Below are 25,418 nucleotides of genomic sequence, written 5' to 3' on the forward strand. Positions count from 1 at the left end.
CTATTTGGATAAATACGAATTATTGAAAACGTGACATTTCTATAGGCCTTTTGCTCCTATTCAGGGACGTGGTCTACATACTGTTTCATACATGTTGCTGTTTACTTGAGCCGCTGTATTTTGAATTAAAGGGAGGCGAGTCTCATCTCCGTGTGGTTATTGGAAGAAGCTCGTGTCACGTGACCAGAAACGTCAAGGATTCAATGGCAGCCTACTGTTTTGTAAATTAACACAAGGGACAGCTGCATAAAATAGTGTTTTAAACGACACAATTGAATTTCTAAGGTAAATGTACAATTTAACGTTATCTTATTAAACTGACATGGTGTTAACAAACTTTCTATCGGGGGTTCAGTTGCCCGATGCAAGAAAGCAATGAATAGAGAATATCGTGTGGTTGTAATGTGGAAGACGCTCGCGTGCTACATGCTACTCGCGTAGCCCCATTAATGTTGTCTAGCTAGCAAGATAGGCAAAGCCCACGAATATTTTTTTGTAGAAAATATATGTATAATGTGTTACCTACTACAGCTATGAACAACGTGTGACTCATACTCTAATGAAATATATACAATATTGGCTAAGAAATTCGTATTATTTTGCTCAAAGTAACTTTTCCATTGAATATCCCCCACAGTAAACTGATGAAATGCCACACCTATCCCAACTGCGACAAAATAACTGCATTGAATTAACACAATTATGCCAGTTGGAATCATTCAATTAGCAATTTAATTAGCTCACCAGTTTCCCACCACTTGTTGCCAGCGAACTTCCCACATAATTGTTCTCAAATGGTAAACAACATCGCATGTAGGTTTCAGCCAATCCGTGAGTTCGGCGGTGGCTTTGTTGAGGCGATTGGATGACGCCCATTCTGGCATCGATGAATAAAACTACCCCATCAATAATATGGGATGATTTTATTCCTTTAACGGCCTGAAATGAAACCACTGATATTATCCATTATATACCTTACAGTATGTCAAATCTTTCAAAATCACGATCTCACGAAATGCCTTTTTGTAGATGGGTTTCTTAGACCTTGATGCATGATCAAAGTATACTGTATAAAGGCAGCATTCAGGCCTAAGGGTAATTGAATAGTTTGCAATTGCAGCAAAGATAATAATCATAATCTGTTAATATTTAACCCTAAGTTTGTCTGAGTCAGCAAGGTTAAAGATCCAGGTGCAGACTAAGACTTTGAGCCCCACGTTAACAGGCTGTTTGTCAGATATCTCATAGACTGCTGAAGACGACATGGGCTCAGGTAATTGCATTATTAATAGTCTGAGTTCACAATAATGAATAACATATATGTTTAGTTTGTTCGGTATGTTAAACGAAGCGTTTATGTTATTATTGCTTATCATTTTGTAGGAGGTCGATTCTAGTTTAGACTATACATGGTCCACTTCTGGCACCAAGGTAACGAAACCGGCACCTTCTGGCCCGTAGCCCCACGGAATTCAACTGTGTCACAAAAGCATGCTCCAATGGTAAAGTCGATATAAACCAGGGTCGTTCCAGTTGTATTACACTGCTGTGTGTAGTCTAGTTCTGAGGGAGCATCTTTAACCATGGTGTGCCTGTTCAGTTACTCTATCGTGGTTTAAACCCCTGTATCTGTGGAGGTAAAACTGTGACTGAAACTAACTAACCTACTCGAGAGGGGAGGCAGGAGCATACTGTAACTGTGGATCCCTCCGGAGTCCCATTCTTGGGCTGCCTGTTCAGTTCGTCTGTTATGGCTTTACCGCCTGTATATCTCTCCCTAGACGCTGCCATGTCTCCCAAGATCACGGTGGAGCTGCTGCGGCAGCTACGGCAAGCCATGAGGAACACCAAGTACATTGCTGAGCCCATCCAGGCCTACATTGTCCCCTCTGGAGACGCACACCAGGTACTGAACACACACACACGGTCGCACGCACGCAAGAACACACACACACACACACACACACACAGAATTACTAATTAGAAATAATGAACAATAGTGAGTATAAGTCTGCCTGACCTCTAGTAATGGACAATGTGACTTTCTAGCAGGGTCCTCTCCATCTCCACATCTTTCACTCTACTCTTTCTTTCTCTCTCTCTCTCTAAACCTCATCCCTCCCTTACACCCCCCCTCTCTCTCTCTCTCTCTCTCTGGTCTTGAGTCGTGATGTGAAGAGGGGAATAATTAAGATGTTATAATAACTGCTAGGGGACCACTTATACCTGATTACTGCTGGATCTGATCTCTCTCTCTCTCTCTCTCTCTCGTTACAGAGTGAATACATCGCACCATGTGACTGCAGACGTGAATTCATCTGTGGCTTCAATGGCTCCGCAGGTATTGTGTGTGTTTGTGTCAGGATCTAGTTCCCTTGTTATAAAGGAGGCTGATATGGCGAGAACACCAGTGAATACACAGACAAACTTATCTCAGCCTTTATTCATGTCAGACCAGATGAAATCAACACTTCATACAATACCAGGAAAGTTGTATTGTCATTTCCCATAAATGCACACCTTGATTATAACAGTGAACTTATACGCCCTAAGAAAGAACAGGGCATCTGTAAACAATATAGACAGACATTTGCTTGTATTGAATTAGGGTCAGAGATTGGACACGTTGATAATAAAATGAAATCAGGCCATAGAAACAGGACAGTTCTGTAGCCTTGCTTGACAACCTTTGAACAGTAGCATAGTGACAACTAAAGACATGACTAAGAATCAGCTATTAAGACGACGTGTCTCCAGGCACGTCCATAGTAACAGAGAACAGATATGTAGCCTTGATTGATTGATTGATGACATGTCTCCAGGCACGGCCATAGTAACAGAGAACAGATATGTAGCCTTGATTGATTGATGACATGTCTCCAGGCACGGCCATAGTAACAGAGAAGCATGCGGCCATGTGGACAGACGGACGGTATTTCCTCCAGGCCAGCCAGCAGATGGACAACAACTGGACCCTCATGAAGATGGGTAAACAACAACAACAACACTCTTAGTTCTTGAATGGATATGGCATCTGAAGACACCTAGTTGAAGCTAGTATAAGTGGAAGTTGGTTTCTTCTGCAGCTAAAGTTAACTTTAAAGCAAATGCACTTAACCACTTTAGTATAGATTGGCCGATGCTTCTCTTGATAAGACATCCTACACATGGGACCGTCGACTCTGTTGTGAGATGTGTCAGTATTTTCTGGCTCATTGCGGGTGTTTCCTGTCACCAGGTCTGAAGGAGACACTTAGCCAGGAGGACTGGCTGATCAGTGTGCTGCCTGAGAACTCGACAGTAGGAGTGGACCCCTGGATCATTGCTGCTGGTCCGTGGAGTTCCACATCTCTTACGTCGTACACAGTAACACAGTGATAATGGTGTAGCACATGTTGTGTACTATACTTCCAGTGCTAAGTATCTACCATTTTGGTGCTGACTATGGTTACATGACCTGTCTGTTGTTCCATCCAGACCAGTGGAAGAACATGTCTAAGGCCCTGGCCAGTGCAGGTCACTCCCTGGTGGCTGTTCAGGACAACCTGATAGATGCCATCTGGATGGACCGTCCAACCAGACCCTCCACTCAGCTCCTCACCCTGGGCCTGGGGTTCACGGGTCGGTAGTACCGCTTGGAACCATTATTGACCTATTCAACATTCTAGAGGTGTTATGTATCCTATCCTGTGATTGGTTGAAAGGTAGTAGCTGTACATGTGTGTACAATGTCTTTGATACTTCTTCCTCATCAATGGTTCACAGTTAATCCAGGTCCTCCTCTGTTCCAGGTCTGACCTGGCAGGACAAGATGACCGCTCTGAGATCCAAGATGGCCGAGAGGAAGATCTCTTGGTTCGTTGCCACGGCGCTGGATGAGATTGCATGTATGATTCCCTTTATACTGATATAGTTACTATAACACAGCACAGAGACATTTTTCCTATATAATTCACCCTAAACAGTCGTTGGAATTACCATATAAAATATCACCAACTCACTAACCCTGGTCATGTCGAGTTACAGGGTGCACAGGCTTTCGTTCCAACCCAGCACTAGCACACCTGATTCAACACATTTTTATTTAACTAGGCAAGTCAGTTAAGAGCAAATTATTATTTACAATGACGGCCTAATCAAATGTCTTGATTGAAGAGTAGTTGATGGGTTGAATCAGGTGTGTTAGTGCTGGAACAAACGTCTGCCCAACCAGTAGACCTACAGGACTTTATTGAATGACCTCACCAAACATTTAGGTTGCATAACCCTGTGAGGTAGACACGACACCCTCTGATCACGATCCAAGAACCCTGAGGCTGTACGGGTGTCCCTGTAGATGCCTGTCTGAGCACCTCGTTAGCTGGCCCTAACGAGCCTATAGAGCTCTCAGAGCTGATTGGCTGGCCAGAGTGTTTGTGTTAATTAGGGAGGACAATGTTGATGTTGATTGCAGTCGTCCAGTCACTTTTAGACTAATGTGTCTAACTGAGGGGGTTTGTCTGGGCTTCTTCCCTAGAGGGTGAGGAGGGTAACCTCATCATAATAAAAATACAATTATTAATAATAATAATAATGATTAGGATCATATTAATAATAATGATTAGGATCATATTAATAATAATAATAACAGTGCTAGCTCATTTATTTTTAGCAAAAGACACATTTTTAAATAGCTGTTTACAAGATTCAAACCACTGTACATAAAAATCCAAATCACATTTGATTTGTCACATGTGCCGAATACAACAGGTGTAGTAGACCTTACAATGAAATGCTTGAATTTGTTGAAGGAGAACAGGAAAAATCGTTCCCACCAAACAGGTGTAAAGTGGTAGTGTGTTTTAACTGTGTTGCTCTTCCCAGGGCTGTTCAACCTCCGTGGCTCTGACATCGAGTACAACCCTGTTTTCTTTGCGTACGCCATCGTTGGAATGAACACAATCAGGTAAATGCACCTAAATCCTAAAAGCACCTTAATGAATCTAAAATAAAAACACTTTACTTTCTTTCCCGACTGTCCTTTCTCTGACACAGTATAGAATGCACAGCATACTTTGATCTCCCATGAGAAGTAGGTCATGAATCTGACCTCTGACCCCACCTAGGCTCTTCATGGACATCAAGCGTCTGGCCGTGCCGACGGTGAGGGAGCACCTTCAGCTGGACACGCCCTCCAAGGTGGAGCTTAGCATCCAGACTGCCCCCTATGAGTCTGTGTTCACAGAGCTGCAGGCTGTGTGTGCCTCCCTGGGGCCCAAGGAGAAGGTGTGGATCAGCGACAAAGCCAGCTGCGCCCTCACGCAGGTCATCCCCAAGGTGAGAGAGTGCGACTGTGTAATTCCTGACACAAAATGGCTGTAGTGGGTGCTCATGCAGGTTATTCCCAAGGTGAGAGAGTACAACTGTGTAGTCAGGCACAAAATGACCACTGTGCATGGCTGTGTCACATTGGTAGAATGAGTGGGATGGGGATGAGTTACCCCCAAACAATGTAAAGTACTTTTGTTAATAAACTCAGCAAAAATAGAAACGTCCTCTCACTGTCAACTGCGTTTATTTTCAGCAAACTTAACGTGTATATATTTGTGTGAACATAAGATTCAACAACTGAGACATAAACTGAACAAGTTCCACAGACATATGACGAACAGAAATTGAATAATGTGTCCATGAACAAAGGGGTGTGGCCACCAGCTGCATTAAGTACTGCAGTGTATCTCCTCATGGACTGCACCAGATTTGCCAGTTCTTGCTGTGAGATGTTACCCTACTCTTCCACCAAGGCACCTGCAACATTTCTGGGTGGAACTACCCTAGCCCTCGTCCTCCGATCCAACAGGTTCCAAACCTGCTCAATGGGATTGAGATCCGGGCTCTTCGCTGGCCATGGCAGAACACTGACATTCCTATCTTGCTGGAAATCACGCACAGAATGAGCATTATGGCTGGTGGCTTTGTCATGTCAGGATGCAGGAAGGGTACCACATGAGGGAGGAGGATGTCTTCCCTGTAACGCACAGCGTTGAGATTGCCTGCAATGACAACAAGCTCAGTCCGATGATGCTGTGACACACCACCCCAGACCATGACGGACCCTCCACCTCCAAATCGATCCCACTTCAGAGTACAGGCCTCGGTGTAACACTCATTCCTTCAACGATAAACGCGAATCCGACCATCACCCCTGGTGAGACAAAACCGCGACTCGTCAGTGAAGAGCACTTTTTGCCAGTCCTGTCTGGTCCAGCGACAGTGGGTTTGTGCCCATTGGCGACGTTGTTGCCGGTGATGTCTGGTGAGGACCTGCCTTACAACAGGCCTACAAGCCCTCAGTCCAGCCTCTCTCAGCCTATTGCAGACAGTCTGAGCACTGATGAAGGGATTGTGTTTTCCCGCTGTAACTCGGGCAGTTGTTGTTGCCATCCTGTACCTGTCCCGCAGGTGTGATGTTCGGATGTACCGATCCTGTGCAGCTGTTACACGATCAGCTGTCCGTCCTGTCTCCCTGTAGTGCTGTCTTAGGCGTCTCACAGTACGGACATTGCAATTTATTGCCCTGGCCACATCTGCAGTCCTCATGCCTCCTTGCAGCATGCCTAAGGCACGTTCTTGTAGATGAGCAGGGACCCTGGGCATCTTTTTCCTTTTGGTGTTTTTCAGAGTCAGAAGAAAGGCCTTTTTAGTGTCCTAAGTTTTCATAACTGTGACCTTAGTGTCTTAATGACCATTCCACAGGTTCATGTTCATTAATTGTTTATGGTTCATTGAACAAGCATGGGAAACTGTGTTTAAACCCTTTACAATGAAGATCTGTGAAGTTATTTGGATTATCTTTGAAAGACAGGGTCCTGAAGAAGGGACGTTTCTTTTTTTGCTGAGTTTACATGTAGGCCTATTTAGTCAAATGATATGTGTAGCATCAGGTACCTACTAATTCATTGCTTTGTTGTTCTGTTTTGTCCCACAGGCCCACCGGTCTCCTATCCCCTACACTCCTCTCTGCCTCGCCAAAGCTGTCAAGAACGCCACCGAGATTCAAGGGATGAAAATGGCCCATGTGAGTTACCTTTAACCTTTTGACCCTTACAATTATTTACTTGGATTTTAGACCTCATCAAATCACCATAATTGTATCATCAACCAGCCATTGATCCTGTTTGACTTTTTCTCCTCAACCACAGATCAAGGATGCTGTCGCCCTTTGTGAGCTCTTCGCTTGGTTGGAAAAAGAGGTACTTTATATGTACTTTTTAAAATGTAATTTCCAGTAGTTTTGTAGCTGAAAGTAGTATTACACTTTTATGATTGCAGACTTTTTGGCTGTGAGTGTTACAATGACTGCGTGTCATGTACTGTGTGGTTGTGGTTTTCTAGATTCCAAAAGGCACAGTGACTGAGATATCCGCAGCAGATAAGGCCGAGGAGTTACGCAGGTGGGGTTCTACTTTTCACTTCAACCATAAAATAACAAAGCTATGTAATAACAACTTCTCTGATGTTTGCTCTCCAACTTCACTGATGATCCTGGATCTTTAGATTGAGATTTTATAGGTTCCGTGCAGTCACTACACTGTGAAAAATCATTTCTGAAGCACAAAGAATAGGACAATTGCATACAGCTCTCTTTCTCAAAACACATTGGAGGAGAAGGTCAGAGGGGAGGGATCTCTGGCTTTCTCATCCAATGGGTTTTGAGAAGGAGAGCGTAGAGCGGACACGAGGAGTATGTAATTGAGATATTCCCAGTGAGTCAGAGGCTTTTGCATGAGAGGGATATTTAGCATTTGAACTCCCTCTATTGAAACAATTAGGAACTGTATGTACCTACTTCAACTCTGCGATGCGTGCCTAAGAACAGCCCACAGCCGTGGTATATTAGCCATATACCACACCCCCTCAGTCCTTATTGCTTACATACACACATAAATATTCATGTATTTTATGTGGTTTCAGCCAACAGAAAGACTTTGTCGGACTCAGCTTCCCATCTATTTCCAGTGTTGGACCAAACGGAGCAATCATTCATTACAGGTTCCTTTGTTTATTGTAGAACTTTATTACACTGTAATTAATGTAGAGTTGTCTATAATCATGTTTTTGATAACTTATTTTGTATTTATGTACTTATTTTTGTTGTCCTATAGACCCCTCCCTGAAACCAACAGAACTCTCTCTCTAAATGAAATCTACCTCCTCGACTCTGGAGCCCAGTATATGTAAGCAATAATCCTACATGTGATAATGCTGCACATAATGCTACATGTAATAATGCTTCACATAATGCTGCACATAATCCTACATGTAATAATGCTACACATAATACTGCACATAATCCTACATGTAATAGTGCTGCACATAATGCTACACATAATGCTACATGTAATAATACTGCACATAATGCTACACATAATGCTACATGTAATAATGCTGCACATAATACTGCACATAATCCTACATGTAATAATGCTGCACATAATGCTACACATAATGCTACATGTAATAATGCTGCACATAATACTGCACATAATCCTACATGTAATAATGCTGCACATAATACTGCACATAATCCTACATGTAATAATGCTGCACATAATGCTACACATAATGCTACATGTAATAATGCTGCACATAATACTGCACATAATCCTACATGTAATAATGCTGCACATAATGCTACACATAATGCTACATGTAATAATACTGCACATAATCCTACATGTAATAATGCTGCACATACTGCTACACATAATGCTACATGTAATAATGCTACACATAATCCTACATGTAATCATGCTGCACATAATCCTACATGTGATAATGCTGCACATAATGCTACATGTAATACATAATAATGTGACACATAAGAAAAGCACGTTACAAATAAAACATATTGTTCTAATAAATTCTGGTGTTTTCTAGTGATGGAACAACAGACGTCACCCGCACCATGCACTTTGGATCCCCCTCTGCTTATGAGAAGGTAACAATTATCCATATGCCTCTCCTCTCACGACCTGCTACAGCATATGACAGAAGGAAAGTCCCAGTGGTATGTTCAGTGACCTATAGGTTTTCTCTCTGTATCTCAGGAAACCTTCACCTATGTTCTGAAGGGACATATAGCTGTCAGCGCTGCCATTTTCCCCAACGGAACCAAAGGTGAGACCTTGTTGTTTGTGGAGTAGTCAATGTTGCCAGTGTTTGTTTTTAAATGACTAATATGTGAAATGTAAACCTCCACTCCCCCCTCCTCCCCCTCCACCCTTAGGCCACCTGCTGGACTCGTTTGCCCGCCAGGCGCTGTGGGAGTCTGGGCTGGACTACCTTCATGGTACGGGCCACGGGGTGGGATGTTTCCTCAATGTCCACGAGGGACCCTGTGGGATCTCCTACAAGACCTTCGCCGACGAGCCCCTGGAGGCAGGCATGATTGTCAGCGATGGTGGGTACGCTCACACATATATGGACGTACACAGACTCACGTACATGCATGCAGACACACAGACATGCAGGAACGCATACACACACACACACACACACACACTTACTAACTATCATGCATGCATACACAAACACACAGACAATTGAACTATTTCTCTCTCTGTTTGTTTCTCTCTCACACACACCTGAACTTGTCTCCTTCCTTTCCTCAGAACCTGGGTACTATGAGGACGGCTTGTTTGGCATTCGAATTGAAAACGTTGTTCTGGTGGTGCCAACAAAACCCAAGGTAAGAGAGTGACTGACTACGTGTAAAATGAAGTGAAGTGTGTAGAGTGAAGAATGAGTATTGATGTTTATGGAGACAGATTGACTGACTACGTGTAGTGTGAAGACCATGTGACCTTTGTGTCTATGTCCTCAGTACAACTACAGGAACAAGGGCAGTTTGACGTTTGAGCCTCTCACTCTGGTCCCCATCCAAGCCAAGATGGTAAACACAGATCTTCTCACCCAGAAAGAGGTCAGTCTTGGTCCCCATTCTTTGGAATTCATATTTTACCAAACACACTGTTTCTTTAGGAGGTGTCATTCATTTATTTATACTAAAATAAAGCACAAATGTATTTATACTAAAATAAAGAACTCATTTATTTATACTAAAATAAAGCACTCATTTATTTCTAATTTTAAAAAGTCATCATTATACAGCTCTAAAATTTAAACAGCCCTTGAAACTTGTGTAGAAATACTGTATTGTTTGGTGGAATCTTTCAGTTTCAAATCAGCTTTGCCATAGGAGACAAAGATCATGTATAAGGAGGTCTTCAGGAAATATCCACAGGTGCCCTTTGAAACCGGGGAAATTAGTAATAGTTCTGCCATTTTGTATGTTATCACTCTGTGTGTGACACTCTCTCTTCTCTTCCTGCAGCGTGATTGGGTGAACGAGTACCACAGGCAGTGCCGGGAGACAATTGGAGCAGAGCTGGAGAGGCAGGGCCGCAAGGAGGCCATGGATTGGCTGATCAGGGAAACCCAGCCAATCGCCTGAAGGCTATTCTATGACTGACTCATATTTAATTCAATTGTATTGCCCAGGAGTACAATTGATTGATCAATTGATTGCTCATCTCAGCAGTGATGATAACCTTTTCTTTTGATATTTTCTCTGAGAAGCTACTATCTATGGTTCTGGTCTCTGTGTATTTCACGCTATGCTTCTTTTCTAAAGCATCATCACCATCCATGTCTGAACTGTTTTATGGCGATTCAATAAATATCCAAGTGTGGAAAAAAGGATCGTTCACAACTTCCAAATAACTTCATCAAAGTTCATCCACTTAAGACAATGTTTTTCCCAAAATACAAACTTGAATAGGACAAAAAAAATCAAACACCCCTCCCATGAAGTGGAACATGCCACCTTGCTCTAGAGCTGCATGTAGAAGTTGGGCGGGTCCAGGATGATACCACTATTGGGATCATTGGCGTAGTCCTGAAAGGTTAGCTCTTCTTGCTCCTTCGATCCACCAGGGGTGATATTCTGGATATTGTCCTCTTCCTCCAGCCCTATGGGTAGAGGGTTACTGTAGATGTAGTAGATTCTGGAGTTGTCCTTAGATGCTTCCTGTTTTCTGAAGAATGAGAGAGGGTTTCTGAAACTGGCGGATCTCTTGACTGCTCTGATGTCCACCGGGTTGACTGGTACGTCACGGAGCACAGCACTCTCATACATATGGGCCCTCTTCGACAGCCTGGAGGCGGGAAAAGATATCATGCGCTTTCAGGGAACTGTGGGACATTCTATGTGTTCTTTCTGGTCATTTTAAACCAAATGCATTAAAATGTCCATTATTTTGTGTGCACACCAACATGGTAAACCAACATGGTAAAAACTGTTGCTGTAAAAGACCATTCAGTTTCATCATATGTCCATGGAGTGTCACTGTTCTACTGTGTTAAATGTGGAGTCGTACAGTGAGGAAAAGGCTACGCCAGAGGAAGCCTGGCTCATTGTAATGTAATGGCTGGAATGGAATAATTGGAAAGGTATTAAACGCATCAAACAGGGAAACGACATGTTTGACTCCGTTCCATTAATTCCATTCCAGCCTCTACATTGAGCTGGCCTCCTATAGCTCCTTCCACCAGCCTCCTCTGGACACGTCTAGGTTTGTCACCAAAACAACCTTCAAAGGTTCAATGTAATTTAAGCATCATATTCAATTACCAAATATTTTGTTTGCTCCAATGTAGGCTAATGAGTGAGAGTCATTACTAAGATGACTTTAGCTGAGGATGCCAACATGACTCAGAGAGGTAATTGTAAGCCAGAGATAAACATGACCCAGAGACAGATGACCTCCTGCGACCGTGACAGGAGATGCTGTAGAGCCTCTTTACTTAGATATATGAAGTATAGGGAATTATGGGTACTGTAGTACAACAAGCCTTTACCTCCTGTGACTGTGACAGGAGATGCAAAGCGAGAGGTTTTACTCCACCCAAAATCTGTCCACGAAAATATATATATTTTTTTATGGAGGTCAACGAGAGAGTGTTGAATTTGTCAATAAAATAATGTAATTGCTCATTTGCTATTTGAGGCTTATTTGATCGAATTGACGTTTCGTAATGTTTGTTACGAATGCACTGATATACAGTGGGGGGGAAAAGTATTTAGTAAGCCACCAATTGTGCAAGTTCTCCCACTTAAAAAGATGAGAGAGGCCTGTAATTTTTATCATAGGTACACTTCAACTATGACAGACAAAATGAGAGAAAATCCAGAAAATCACATTGTAGGATTTTTTATGAATTTATTTGCAAATTATGGTGGAAAATAAGTATTTGGTCAATGACAAAAGTTTATCTCAATACTTAGTTATATACCCTTTGTTGGCAATGCCAGAGGTCAAATGTTTTCTGTAAGTCTTCACAAGGTTTTCACACACTGTTGCTGGTATTTTGGCCCATTCCTCCATGCAGATCTCCTCTAGAGCAGTGATGTTTTGGGGCTGTTGCTGGGCAACACAGACTTTCAACTCCCTCCAATGATTTTCTATGGGGTTGAGATCTGGAGACAGGCTAGGCCACTCCAGGACCTTGAAATGCTTCTTACGAAGCCACTCCTTCGTTGCCCGGGCGGTGTGTTTGGGATCATTGTCATGCTGAAAGACCCAGCCACATTTCATCTTCAATGCCCTTGCTGATGGAAGGAGGTTCTCACTCAAAATCTCACGATACATGGCCCCATTCATTCTTTCCTTTACACGGATCAGTCGTCCTGGTCCCTTTGCAGAGAAACAGCCCCAAAGCATGATGTTTCCACCCCCATGCTTCACAGTAGGTATGGTGTTCTTTGGATGCAACTCAGCATTCTTTGTCCTCCAAACACGACGAGTTGAGTTTTTACCAAAAAGTTATATTTTGGTTTTATCTGACCATATGACATTCTCCCAATCTTCTTCTGGATCATCCAAATGCTCTCTGGCAAACTTCAGACGGGCCTGGACATGTACTGGCTTAAGCAGGGGGACACGTCTGGCACTGCAGGATTTGAGTCCCTGGCGGCGTAGTGTGTTACTGATGGTAGGCTTTGTTATTTTGGTCCCAGCTCTCTGCAGGTCATTCACTAGGTCCCCCCGTGTGGTTCTGCGATTTTTGCTCACCGTTCTTGTGATCATTTTGACCCCACGGGGTGAGATCTTGCGTGGAGCCCCAGATCGAGGGAGATTATCAGTGGTCTTGTATGTCTTCCATTTCCTAATAATTGCTCCCACAGTTGATTTCTTCAAACCAAGCTGCTTACCTATTGCAGATTCAGTCTTCCCAGCCTGGTGCAGGTCTACAATTTTGTTTCTGGTGTTCTTTGACAGCTCTTTGGTCTTGCCCATAGTGGAGTTTGGAGTGTGACTGTTTGAGGTTGTGGACAGGTGTCTTTTATACGGATAACAAGTTCAAACAGGTGCCATTTATACAGGTACCGAGTGGAGGACAGAGGAGCCGGTCTGTGAGAGCCAGAAATCTTGCTTGTTTGTAGGTGACCAAATACTTATTTTCCACCATAATTTGCAAATAAATTCATTAAAAATCCTACAATGTGATTTTCTGGATTTTTTTTCTAATTTTGTCTGTCATAGTTGAAGTGTACCTATGATAAAAATTACAGGCCTCTCATCTTTTTAAATGGGAGAACTTGCACAATTGGTAGCTGACTAAATACTTTTTTGCCCCACTGTAAGTGCACTTGCTGCAACTTGCCCAAAAACCGACTTTATATCGGAGATGTGCCTTTAGTCATAGAGATAGATAGAACTCTCATCATGGATATAACCTGTTTTAGAATGGGCCTTACTATTGAGGGCCTCCACCATTTTGAAGTAGTCAACTGAGTGGGGATTCCTATGAGTTAGGAACAATCAATCAATGATGAAGACTTTTAAATAGAGTTAGCCTCAATGGCACTGCCAATGCTCTCTAACAGATGCTATAATGCCCCAGATACAAAGATGAGTGCTCTATCTAACTCTATGGCCTGTTTACGCGATTATCTTCCCTCTCATTGGCTAGAATGGTTCCACCTGATCTCACCTCCTCCGGCCTGCCTTGCTTATTTGAGGACATATCCAATATCTTGTCAATATAATATACAATCTTTGCAAAGATTCATATGTAGTACAAAGCATTATGGGTATTGTAGTACATCAAGTCTTACCGTCTGCGGTTGTGACAGGATATGCTGCAGAACAGGCCAGTGATGGTGAGAACACACAAGGCTAGAGACATTAGGATGATGTTGAAGACGTTGAACTCTGGAAGAAGAAGGATAGGAACAAGTGACTACGGTGACCATATTCTAAGAAGAGGGGAAAACAAGTGAAGACTAAGGTTCACCTTCATTTCAAGTCAAACACTGAAACTTATTTAAGACACAAAGTCCCACTCAACTAACAACACTCCCAATTCAACTTACAAATGAGGAGGCTAGATTCAACAGTAAGCCTTCTTACAATATGTTTATAGGTACCAAAAAGCAGCCCTATAGTTGACCTTACCTACCATGTACTGCTGCGTTCATATCCTGGTCGACCGTGGTGAGAGCCGCGGTCCTGTTCATATCAAACGCCATCACCGTCACACTACTGTGGTTGTGGGTCCCAATCCCACTCATATTGTTGCCATTGGCATCCACCACATGGACTGATCCCAGGCTTCAAGCTCCACTCGCTGATTTAAAAGCCCTCGCCACCATGTGACTCCCCCCAACTATTCTTGGCTCTGTTCTGTTGTCGTGGAAACTTGGCGCCCCTCTTTTGGTGCCCCCCAGCCTTTGTTCTGCACCCTTTTTAGTTGTTGTACCCCTCTTCCCCCCTCCCATCTCTCCATACACCCCTAGTTTACATGTTATTAGTATTCTCTCCATCTCCGAGGGACAGTGAGAGAGAGAGGGAGTATTCTCTCCATCTCTGAAGGACAGTGAGAGAGAGGGAGAGGGAGTATTCTCTCCATCTCTGAGGGACAGTGAGAGAGAGAGAGGGAGTATTCTCTCCATCTCTGAGGGACAGTGAGAGAGAGGGAGAGGGGGATAGTGGTGGAGGGTGGATGGGTAACAGTCTGAATACTCATGGCAGGTTCTGAGTGGTGCCCCACTACATTAACAGGGAGCTAAAGTACTTTAGGTTGAACAGCACCAACTTTTCCCTCAACACCGCCACCCACTTTAGTACAGACAAGATATGTTGTGTTCATGTTCTGACACTATAATGGTTTTCACAGCTAGTTGAGCTTCAGCTAACGAACCCAATAATAACAATATGTTGTAATATGGCCTCTATAAGAAAAAAGTCCATTGTGTTCAATACGTCACGTATCAGCTTCTTTTCATCACATCCTGTCAAACAAGGAACACACTGCCTGCGTCCCAAATGGCCCCTATCCCTAACTAGTGCACTACTTTTGACCAGAGCCCTTGTCAAAAGTAGTGCACTTTATAGGGAATAGGATCCCATTTGGGGAGCACACACTGTATTGTATTGGAACACATTGCGTAATAGCCTGGTTATCTGCAGTAGCGTTCCAGTGTGAAATGAAGCATGAAGAGTTGGTAGAGGAATACAATGCTCTCTTTGTCTCTGTCTGCTCTCTGTGCATAGCCCATATTGTGAAACCATGGCTACAACCTGGATATAGAGGTCATTATTAGGATTCTCGGTATTCATTAAAAAAATGAGTCTTTCAACCATGCCATCTCCCATCGATCTATGACCATTTTATTTGGGGTTTGTCACTTTCCAGTATATGTGTGTCTATAGTTCATAGGTCATCATTGGGCCCTTGTGGATGTATCAAATCTACATAAGGCCTACTGTCCAATATCCATATCTGTGAATAGGAAAACATCTCAATCTCCCCTGATACTTCTAGAATAATCCCATCATAGTTGTTGATATCGTATATTTCCATGCTCATCTTCAGTACTGTTTTGAACATTCTTGACAATGTCACAGTCCCCGGCCGCTCAATGCCGTGCCAAACGTGTATTAATAGATTGTCCCAGTAGAAGTTCAGTAAACATCTTTCCACTTTTTCGTCTTGTTCTCCCGAGGCTGTCTTCATGGTCATATCATCCCACCAACAAGTTTATTGTGGTGAATCTGGCTACGATTCTAGTTAAAGCCATGGGGGGATGGAAGCAATGGTGGAAAAAGTCCTAAATTGTCATACTTGAGTAAAAGTAAACATACTGTACCTTAATAGAAAATGATTCAAGTATAAGTGAAAGTCACCCAGTAAAATACAACTTGAGAAAAAGTCTAGAAGTATTTGGTTTTAAATATACTCAGGTGAATGGAATTGCTAAAATGTACTTAAGTACCAAAAGTAAAAGTATAAAACATTTCAAATTCCTTATATTAAGCAAACCAGACGGCACCATTTATTTAGTAATGTTTTTATTGATGGATAGCCAGGGGCACACTCCAACACTCAGACATAATTTACAAATAAAGCATTTGTGCTGAGTGAGTCCGCCAGATAAGAGACAGTAGGGATGACCAGAGATGTTCTCTTGATAAGTGTGTGAATTGGATCATTTTGCTGGGTGTCAGGGAAAATGTATGGCGTAAAAATTATATTATGTTCTTTAGGAATGTAGTGAAGTAAAGGTAAAAGCTGGCAAAAATATAAATAGTAAAGTAAAGTACAGATACCCCAAAAAACTACTTAAGTAGTACTTTAAAGTAGTTTTATTTAAGGACTTTACCCCACTGGATGGAAGGAAGGAGAGAGAGGGAGAAAGGTTGAGAGAAAGAGTTATACAGACAGAAATAGGAGGGAGAAGAGAGGAGAAGGATAGAGATACACAGAGAGAGAGATAGAAGAGGAGAGAGAGAAAGAACCCACTGGACTTGGGTGTGTAGAGGGACAGTTCTCTAGACGTAGGGGGGTCTGTTCACCTCATGGGAAATCAGTGCCTTGCTCCTCTCTCCGCAATGAGCCAATGGAACGTGGGAGAAATAGTTTCCTTGTGAACTCTCACTGCTGCTTATTTGACTGTCCTGACCGAGACCAGTTGGACAGCAACCAAACTGGCTACTGTAAACCATAGCCCACTAGATAAGTGCTGAGTGTGATTGGGTGAATTTGCCTGAAACACAAACAGAATAATGACATGGTAAATATTCAATAACGGAAATTAAATAATGTGGATGTCAAAACAATAATAATAATTTCCTATATCCTCCTTGGCTGTGATATCTTATTGTAGGACCATTTGGAATTTGAAAGAGGGATAGATTTGACTTTATAATCCACTAGAGGTGAGTATTGACATGGGTTTCTGTCATGAAACCACTGTAGGAGTTAGAAGTTGTTAGAAGTTGTACCCTAAATGCTGGTCCAGGATTAGATGTTTCTTTTCCACCTTATAGTTATGGATAGGGTTGAGGAACAGGTCATCTTATCCTAGATCTGCTGTTTGGGGAAAGTTGTTCCTCAAGACAGTAGTAAAGCACATTATGTCTACATGGAGGACATGCTGCTGAGTTGAGTGACAGTTATAACCTGTATATATTACAGTAATAATACAACACACTATACTGTATATATTACAGTAATAATACAACACACTATACTGTATATATTACAGTAATAACACAACACACTATACTGTATATACTACAGTAATAATACAACACACTATACTGTATATACTACAGTAATAATACAACACACTATACTGTATATATTACAGTAATAATACAACACACTATACTGTATATATTACAGTAATAATACAACACACTATACTGTATATACTACAGTAATAACACAACACACTCTACTGTATATATTAGAGTAATAATACAACACACTATACTGTATATATTACAGTAATAACACAACACACTATACTGTATATACTACAGTAATAATACAACACACTATACTGTATATATTACAGTAATAACACAACACACTATACTGTATATGTTACAGTAATAACAAAACACACTATACTGTATATGTTACAGTAATAACACAACACACTCGACTGTATATGTTACAGTAATAACACAACACACTCTACTGTATATGTTACAGTAATAACACAACACACTCTACTGTATATGTTACAGTAATAACACAACACACTATACTGTATATGTTACAGTAATAACACAATACACTATACTGTATATATTACAGTAATAACACATCACACTATACTGTATATGTTACAGTAATAACACAACACACTCTACTGTATATGTTACAGTAATAACACAACACACTATACTGTATATATTACAGTAATAACACAACACACTATACTGTATATATTACAGTAATAACACAACACACTACACTGTATATGTTACAGTAATAACACAACACACTCTACTGTATATATTACAGTAATAACACAACACACTACACTGTATATGTTACAGCTCTTAAGGGTATATTATAAGCAAAAACAGCAATATGGAGGCAGATTGACTGATAAGGAAATGCAGCATGACACTGGCCTCTTAAACGTGTTTATTTACCTACTTCCACCGTTTGATATTGTATTCTAGCGTAGCCTATACTGGAGTCTAGCGGTTTTGATCTGAGGGTATGTGTGTGGCACTGGATGGAAAGGTTTATTTGAGAAGCAGTCGGTATTCATAAACTATGCTCCTTACAAGAACCACCGTGGGAAGGAGAGTCTTTTCTAACTCCATTTACAATTGGGTTCAAATATTAACATCTTTTAATGTGCTAACATGTCTTACAAGCACGAACGCCACTTAATGCACCACCGCTCAGTCATATGGCCATGAGCTGCCATTTTGTGACCTGGTCTACGCCAAGTTTTCCCCTCACACCATAGTGAAGTGGCTACATGTGGTTGCTCTTAATGCAGTTTATTTGGGCAAGTGGTGCAGGAATGATATCTTATGAGGAGGGAAAGTGTCTTGGGTAATTATTTGTGTAAACCTTATTCCTCTTGATGTACTTTGTAGAGTAAATAAGCAGAGTTTCTGTCAGAGACAGTGCCAGATAGGACGTGGTAGTGCCAGTGTTGACGTGGTAGACTGTAGAGTTTAATGTCGTCATTAATGAATGAATTCCCCTCCCTTACCCCTCACCCGTCTGCCTCACTCCTCCTCACCCTCCCCTCCCCATTGAGCACACCCTTCCTCCTACCCCCTCCGCACCCCATGCCCTCGCCCCTCCTCCCCCACTCACCCTGCAGTCTATGTTTACTGAAAAGCTGGTAGGGAATTAGTGTTCTGACGCGGTACATTTATTCTGATGCGGTTCAATGGCAAGGCCCGACTATTGATTTATTGCACGTGCCAGTTCTAATACCCAGGATACTTCTTAACCATAGGGCACTGCCTGAGTACTCACTACTCTTTTTCGTGTCGGTACAGAACTGATAAATGTTGTTTATCCAGTCATCTGTTGGTTCTAGAATCCCTCTTCATCCTGGTATACATTATCACACACTTCATGCAGCATCTGCCTACTTTGGATGAATAGGTGCCAATATATTCTGTTATACTGTATATACATGATGTATTATGATGTGGCACGCTGACTGTCTGGTGAGCATAGCCTTAGTGGACCTACAGCAGAACATTTTAAAGATCAAATCTTCTAAACATATTGTACTGTTTCTGTATGTCACCAACACATTTCCTTTTATTTCTATGATCATTTACAAATAGAAGCCAATGAGACCAGCTGGACATGACCAGTTAAACCCCTCCCACCACACGAATCTCACCCATAGCAGAACGGGAGCCACCAAGGACCACTGAAAACCCAGGCAGTCAGGACACATTTTATGTGAATGATTTAATGATGCCTGCTGTCATCGCCGTTCCATCCTACTGAATCCATACACATGGCACATGGTCATATGTCATGTACAACAGGTCCCAGTGTAACACACACACACACACACACACACACGTCCCAGTATGACTGTATCATATATCAGAGGGGGATTGTACATGGTGCATGACCCATAAACTCTGTTAATACACTGCCTCCACGATCCTGTCTGACCTATACATACCGTTCGGATGCCAACAAGAGCTTTGTAGCCATGCACCGGATTGCATATCCAGCTAAGCTTTAACGTTATATTCAACATAATTACTCTTTACGAAAATCCCTGTTTTCATAAACAATATAGCCCTCTGTGATCCCATAGTATAGAAACACATCATTTAATGGATTCCTAGAATACCTGTTGCAATCCATGGCTTCACTACATCCCTGACCTCATCCTCCACACAGCTAAAGCAGACGCTGATGGACAAGTGAAGATCCTCGTAACCCCACAGAGAGGTTGTAATTTGTGCCAGATGTGTAGGAGAAATCAGTGTGAGCAAAGGTCGTACATGAATCAGAAATATATGCTTCTTATTTAGTGGTGAATCGTTCTACCAAACAATTATCAAGTTTGCGTGTGTGTCGGCCTTCCAAAAACAATTACTGCTTTTCTGCCAAAGCTATTCTGTCTAGAGAGAAGCATACATTTTGGCCAATACTTATCCTATAGATAACGCTTTAGGAAACCCAACAAAGATGGAATTATCCTATCAATCTCTACCTACCTATCAATCTCTACCCATCTATCAATCTCTAACCATTTATCAATCTCTACCTATCTATCAATCTCTACCCATCTATCAATCTCTAACCATTTATCAATCTCTACCTATCTATCAATCTCTACCCATCTATCAATCTCTACCTATCTATCAATCTCTACCTATCTATCAATCTCTACCCATCTATCAATCTCTACCTATCTATCAATCTCTACCTATCTATCAATCTCTACCCATCTATCAATCTCTATCTATCTATCAATCTCTATCTATCTATCAATCTCTACCTATCTATCCCACCAGAAAGCTATATACTAAAATGCCATAACTTGTCTGTCTGTCTGCCTGTCTGTCTGCCATGACTCAATACAACCACGGGGGTATGGATCATAGATCATCCAAGCACCCCCAATGCTCCTTCCTTCCCGGCCCAGCTCAGTGCACTGTTGGCTGGGTACCAAGCCCTCCTTGACCCTCTGAGGATAGCCAGGCCTGCTATTCTGGCTGGTGGTAGCAAATACAGTTTGTCTGGAAGTGGACCATGGAGACACGGTGGGAACTAAAAGAAGAAAACACTTGTTGCTGTGTTTAGGACTGTTCCTTGTGTGACGAGGTCCTTTTGCTGTTAGGGCTTGTTGCTTGTTGCTAGGCTTGTTGCTGTGTTTAGGACTGGTCCTTGTGTGACGAGGTCCTTTTGCTGTTAGGGCTTGTTGCTTGTTGCTAGGCTTGTTGCTGTGTTTAGGACTGGTCCTTGTGTGACGAGGTCCTTTTGCTGTTAGGGCTTGTTGCTTGTTGCTAGGCTTGTTGCTGTGTTTAGGACTGGTCCTTGTGTGACGAGGTCCTTTTGCTGTTAGGGCTTGTTGCTTGTTGCTAGGCTTGTTGCTGTGTTTAGGACTGGTCCTTGTGTGACGAGGTCCTTTTGCTGTTAGGGCTTGTTGCTTGTTGCTAGGCTTGTTGCTGTGTTTAGGACTGGTCCTTGTGTGACGAGGTCCTTTTGCTGTTAGGGCTTGTTGCTTGTTGCTAGGCTTGTTGCTTGTTGCTAGGCTTGCTTGGGATTGAGATGGATGCAAGCTGGCTATCTGGCAGAGGACTGTAGGGATCTTGATTCATGACAAGAAATACATTTCTATAATTCTTGAATCAACTTATTTAAATAGGCTCGATACATTAAAGCATAAGTCAACAGTCTTTTGGCATCTGTGGCAAAGTTGTCCTCTTAGTGGACATCGTAATGACAGCAAACACTTCATAACCTATGTGCCATGATACAGCCCAAATGTTATCCAAGTGTGTGTGTGTGTGTGTGTGTGTGTGTGTGTGTGTGTGTGTGTGTGTGTGTGTGTGTGTGTGTGTGTGTGTGTGTGTGTGTAGTTTGCCCCTCGTCACAGTGTGTGTGTGTGTCAGCGGGTTTGCCCCTCGTCACAGTGTGTGTGTGTGAGCGGTTTGTCCCTCGTCACAGTGTGTGTGTGTGTCAAATCAAATCAAATCAAATCGAATTTTATTTGTCACATACACATGGTTAGCAGATGTTAATGCGAGTGTAGCGAAATGCTTGTGCTTCTAGTTCCGACAATGCAGTAATAATCCAACAAGTAATCTAGCTAACAATTCCAAAACTATTGTCTTATACACACAAGTGTAGGGGGATAAAGAATATGTACATAAAGATATATGAATGAGTGATGGTACAGAGCGGCATAGGCAAGATACAGTAGATGGTGTTGAGTACAGTATATACATATGAGATGAGTATGTAAACAAAGTGACATAGTTAAAGTGGCTAGTGATACATGTATTACATAAGGATGCAGTAGATGATATAGAGTACAGTATATACGTATACATATGAGATGAATAATGTAGGGTATGTAAACATTATATTAGGTAGCATTGTTTAAAGTGGCTAGTGATATATTTTACATCATTTCCCATCAATTCCCATTATTAAAGTGGCTGGAGTTGAGTCAGTGTGTTGGCAGCAGCCACTCAATGTTAGTGGTGGCTGTTTAACAGTCTGATGGCCTTGAGATAGAAGCTGTTTTTCAGTCTCTCGGTCCCAGCTTTGATGCACCTGTACTGACCTCGCCTTCTGGATGATAGCGGGGTGAACAGGCAGTGGCTCGGGTGGTTGTTGTCCTTGATGATCTTTATGGCCTTCCTGTAACATCGGGTGGTGTAGGTGTCCTGGAGGGCAGGTAGTTTGCCCCCGGTGATGCGTTGTGCAGACCTCACTACCCTCTGGAGAGCCTTACAGTTGTGGGCGGAGCAGTTGCCGTACCAGGCGGTGATACAGCCCGCCAGGATGCTCTCGATTGTGCATCTGTAGAAGTTTGTGAGTGCTTTTGGTGACAAGCCGAATTTCTTCAGCCTCCTGAGGTTGAAGAGGCGCTGCTGCGCCTTCTTCACGATGCTGTCTGTGTGAGTGGACCAATTCAGTTTGTCTGTGATGTGTATGCCAAGGAACTTAAAACTTACTACCCTCTCCACTACTGTTCCATCGATGTGGATAGGGGGTGTTCCCTCTGCTGTTTCCTGAAGTCCACAATCATCTCCTTAGTTTTGTTGACGTTGAGTGTGAGGTTATTTTCCTGACACCACACTCCGAGGGCCCTCACCTCCTCCCTGTAGGCCGTCTCGTCGTTGTTGGTAATCAAGCCTACCACTGTTGTGTCGTCCGCAAACTTGATGATTGAGTTGGAGGCGTGCGTGGCCACGCAGTCGTGGGTGAACAGGGAGTACAGGAGAGGGCTCAGAACACACCCTTGTGGGGCCCCAGTGTTGAGGATCAGCGGGGTGGAGATGTTGTTGCCTACCCTCACCACCTGGGGGCGGCCTGTCAGGAAGTCCAGTACCCAGTTGCACAGGGCGGGGTCGAGAGCCAGGGTCTCGAGCTTGATGACGAGCTTGGAGGGTACTATGGTGTTGAATGCCGAGCTGTAGTCGATGAACAACATTCTCACATAGGTATTCCTCTTGTCCAGATGGGTTAGGGCAGTGTGCAGTGTGGTTGAGATTGCATCGTCTGTGGACCTATTTGGGCGGTAAGCAAATTGGAGTGGGTCTAGGGTGTCAGGTAGGGTAGAGGTGATATGGTCCTTGACTAGTCTCTCAAAGCACTTCATGATGACGGAAGTGAGTGCTACGGGCGGTAGCCGTTTAGCTCAGTTACCTTAGCTTTCTTGGGAACAGGAACAATGGTGGCCCTCTTGAAGCATGTGGGAACAGCAGACTGGTATAGGGATTGATTGAATATGTCCGTGAACACACCGGCCAGCTGGTCTGCGCATGCTCTGAGGGCGCGGCTGGGGATGCCGTCTGGGCCTGCAGCCTTGCGAGGGTTAACACGTTTAAATGTTTTACTCACCTCGGCTGCAGTGAAGGAGAGTTCGCATGTTTTCGTTGCAGGCCGTGTCAGTGGCACTGTATTCTCCTCAAAGCGGGCAAAAAGTTATTTAGTCTGCCTGGGAGCAAGACATCCTGGTCCGTGACTGGGCTGGTTTTCTTCTTGTAGTCCGTGATTGACTGTAGACCCTGCCACATACCTCTTGTGTCTGAGCAGTTGAATTGAGATTCTACTTTGTCTCTATACTGACGCTTAGCTTGTTTGATAGCCTTGCGGAGGGAATAGCTGCACTGTTTGTATTCGGTCATGTTACCAGACACCTTGCCCTGATTAAAAGCAGTGGTTCGCGCTTTCAGTTACATGCGAATGCTGCCATCAATCCACGGTTTCTGGTTAGGGAATGTTTTAATCATTGCTATGGGAACGACATCTTCAACGCACGTTCTAATGAACTCGCACACCGAATCAGCGTATTCGTCAATATTGTTATCTGACGCAATACAAAACATATCCCAGTCCACTTGATGGAAGCAGTCTTGGAGTGTGGAATCAGCTTGGTCGGACCAGCTTTGAACAGACCTCAGCGTGGGAGCTTCTTGTTTTAGTTTCTGTCTGTAGGCAGGGATCAGCAAAATGGAGTCGTGGTCAGCTTTTCCGAAAGGAGGGCGGGGCAGGGCCTTATATGCGTCGCGGAAGTTAGAGTAACAATGATCCAAGGTTTTTTCAGCCCTAGTTGCGCAATCGATATGCTGATACAATTTAGGGAGTCTTGTTTTCAGATTAGCCTTGTTAAAATCCCCAGCTACAATGAATGCAGCCTCAGGATGTAGAGATTCCAGTTTGCAAAGAGTCAAATAAAGTTCGTTCAGAGCCATCGATGTGTCTGCTTGGGGGAATATATACGGCTGTGATTATAATCGAAGAGAATTCTCTTGGTAGATAATGCGGTCGACATTTGATTGTGAGGAATTCTAAATCAGGTGAACAGAAGGATTTGACTTCCTGTATATTTCTGTGATCACACCACGTCTCGTTAGCCATAAGGCATACGCCCCCGCCCCTGTGTGTGTGTGTGTGTGTGTTGTGTGTGTGTGTGTGTGTGTGTGTGTGTGTGTGTGTGTGTGTGTGTGTGTGTGTGTGAGAGCGTGTGTGTGTGTGAGCGTGAGCAGTTTGGCACTCGTCACAGTGTGTGTGTGTGTGTGTGAGAGCGGTTTGCCCCTCGTCACTGTGTGTGTGTGAGCGGTTTGCCCCTTGTCACAGTGTGTGTGTGTGTGTGTGTGAATGGTTTGCCCCTCGTCACAGTGTGTGTGAGCGGTTTGCCCCTCGTCACAGTGTGTGTGTGTGTGAGCGGTTTGCCCCTTGTCACAGTGTGTGTGTGTGTGTGTGAGAGCGGTTTGCCCCTCGTCACAGTGTGTGTGTGTGTGAGCGGTTTGCCCCTCGTCACAGTGTGTGTGTGTGCGAGCGGTTTGCCCCTCGTCACAGTGTGTGTGTGTGTGCGAGCGGTTTGCCCCTCA

The 25,418-nt window shown here is 43.1% G+C and overlaps 2 protein-coding genes across 4 annotated transcripts; one reads left to right on the forward strand and one right to left on the reverse strand.

Annotated features, from left to right (window-relative positions):
* Nucleotides 1-149: 149 nt before the first annotated feature.
* Nucleotides 150-10,743, forward strand: xpnpep1 (X-prolyl aminopeptidase (aminopeptidase P) 1, soluble). 2 transcript variants are annotated; one of them, XM_042304566.1, is made up of 20 exons: nt 150-285; nt 1,782-1,906; nt 2,278-2,341; nt 2,884-2,988; nt 3,239-3,331; nt 3,478-3,621; nt 3,792-3,887; nt 4,864-4,945; nt 5,106-5,316; nt 6,968-7,057; nt 7,182-7,232; nt 7,375-7,433; nt 7,954-8,031; nt 8,145-8,216; nt 8,920-8,980; nt 9,090-9,159; nt 9,269-9,442; nt 9,654-9,730; nt 9,866-9,964; nt 10,376-10,743. In XM_042304566.1, the coding sequence occupies exons 2-20, from the start codon at nt 1,790-1,792 to the stop codon at nt 10,493-10,495; spliced, it is 1,863 nt and encodes a 620-aa protein (XP_042160500.1). In that variant the 5' UTR covers nt 150-285; nt 1,782-1,789; the 3' UTR covers nt 10,496-10,743. The 2 variants fall into 2 exon arrangements, with proteins under 2 accessions (XP_042160500.1, XP_042160492.1); XM_042304558.1 differs by lacking the exon at nt 150-285 and adding an exon at nt 1,175-1,273.
* A 130-nt stretch (nt 10,744-10,873) lies between these two features.
* si:dkey-246e1.3 lies at nt 10,874-14,712 on the reverse strand. Of its 2 annotated transcripts, none has more exons than XM_042304570.1 (3): nt 14,502-14,712; nt 14,162-14,258; nt 10,874-11,198 (listed from the first exon to the last, which is right to left on the reverse strand). In XM_042304570.1, the coding sequence occupies exons 1-3, from the start codon at nt 14,506-14,508 to the stop codon at nt 10,874-10,876; spliced, it is 429 nt and encodes a 142-aa protein (XP_042160504.1). In that variant the 5' UTR covers nt 14,509-14,712. The 2 variants fall into 2 exon arrangements, with proteins under 2 accessions (XP_042160504.1, XP_042160503.1); XM_042304569.1 differs by having other exon boundaries at nt 14,506-14,708.
* Between the last annotated feature and the right edge of the window lie 10,706 nt (nt 14,713-25,418).

Source organism: Oncorhynchus tshawytscha, linkage group LG02, assembly GCF_018296145.1.
Source record: "Oncorhynchus tshawytscha isolate Ot180627B linkage group LG02, Otsh_v2.0, whole genome shotgun sequence".
NCBI classification, from domain to species: Eukaryota; Metazoa; Chordata; class Actinopteri; order Salmoniformes; family Salmonidae; genus Oncorhynchus; species Oncorhynchus tshawytscha.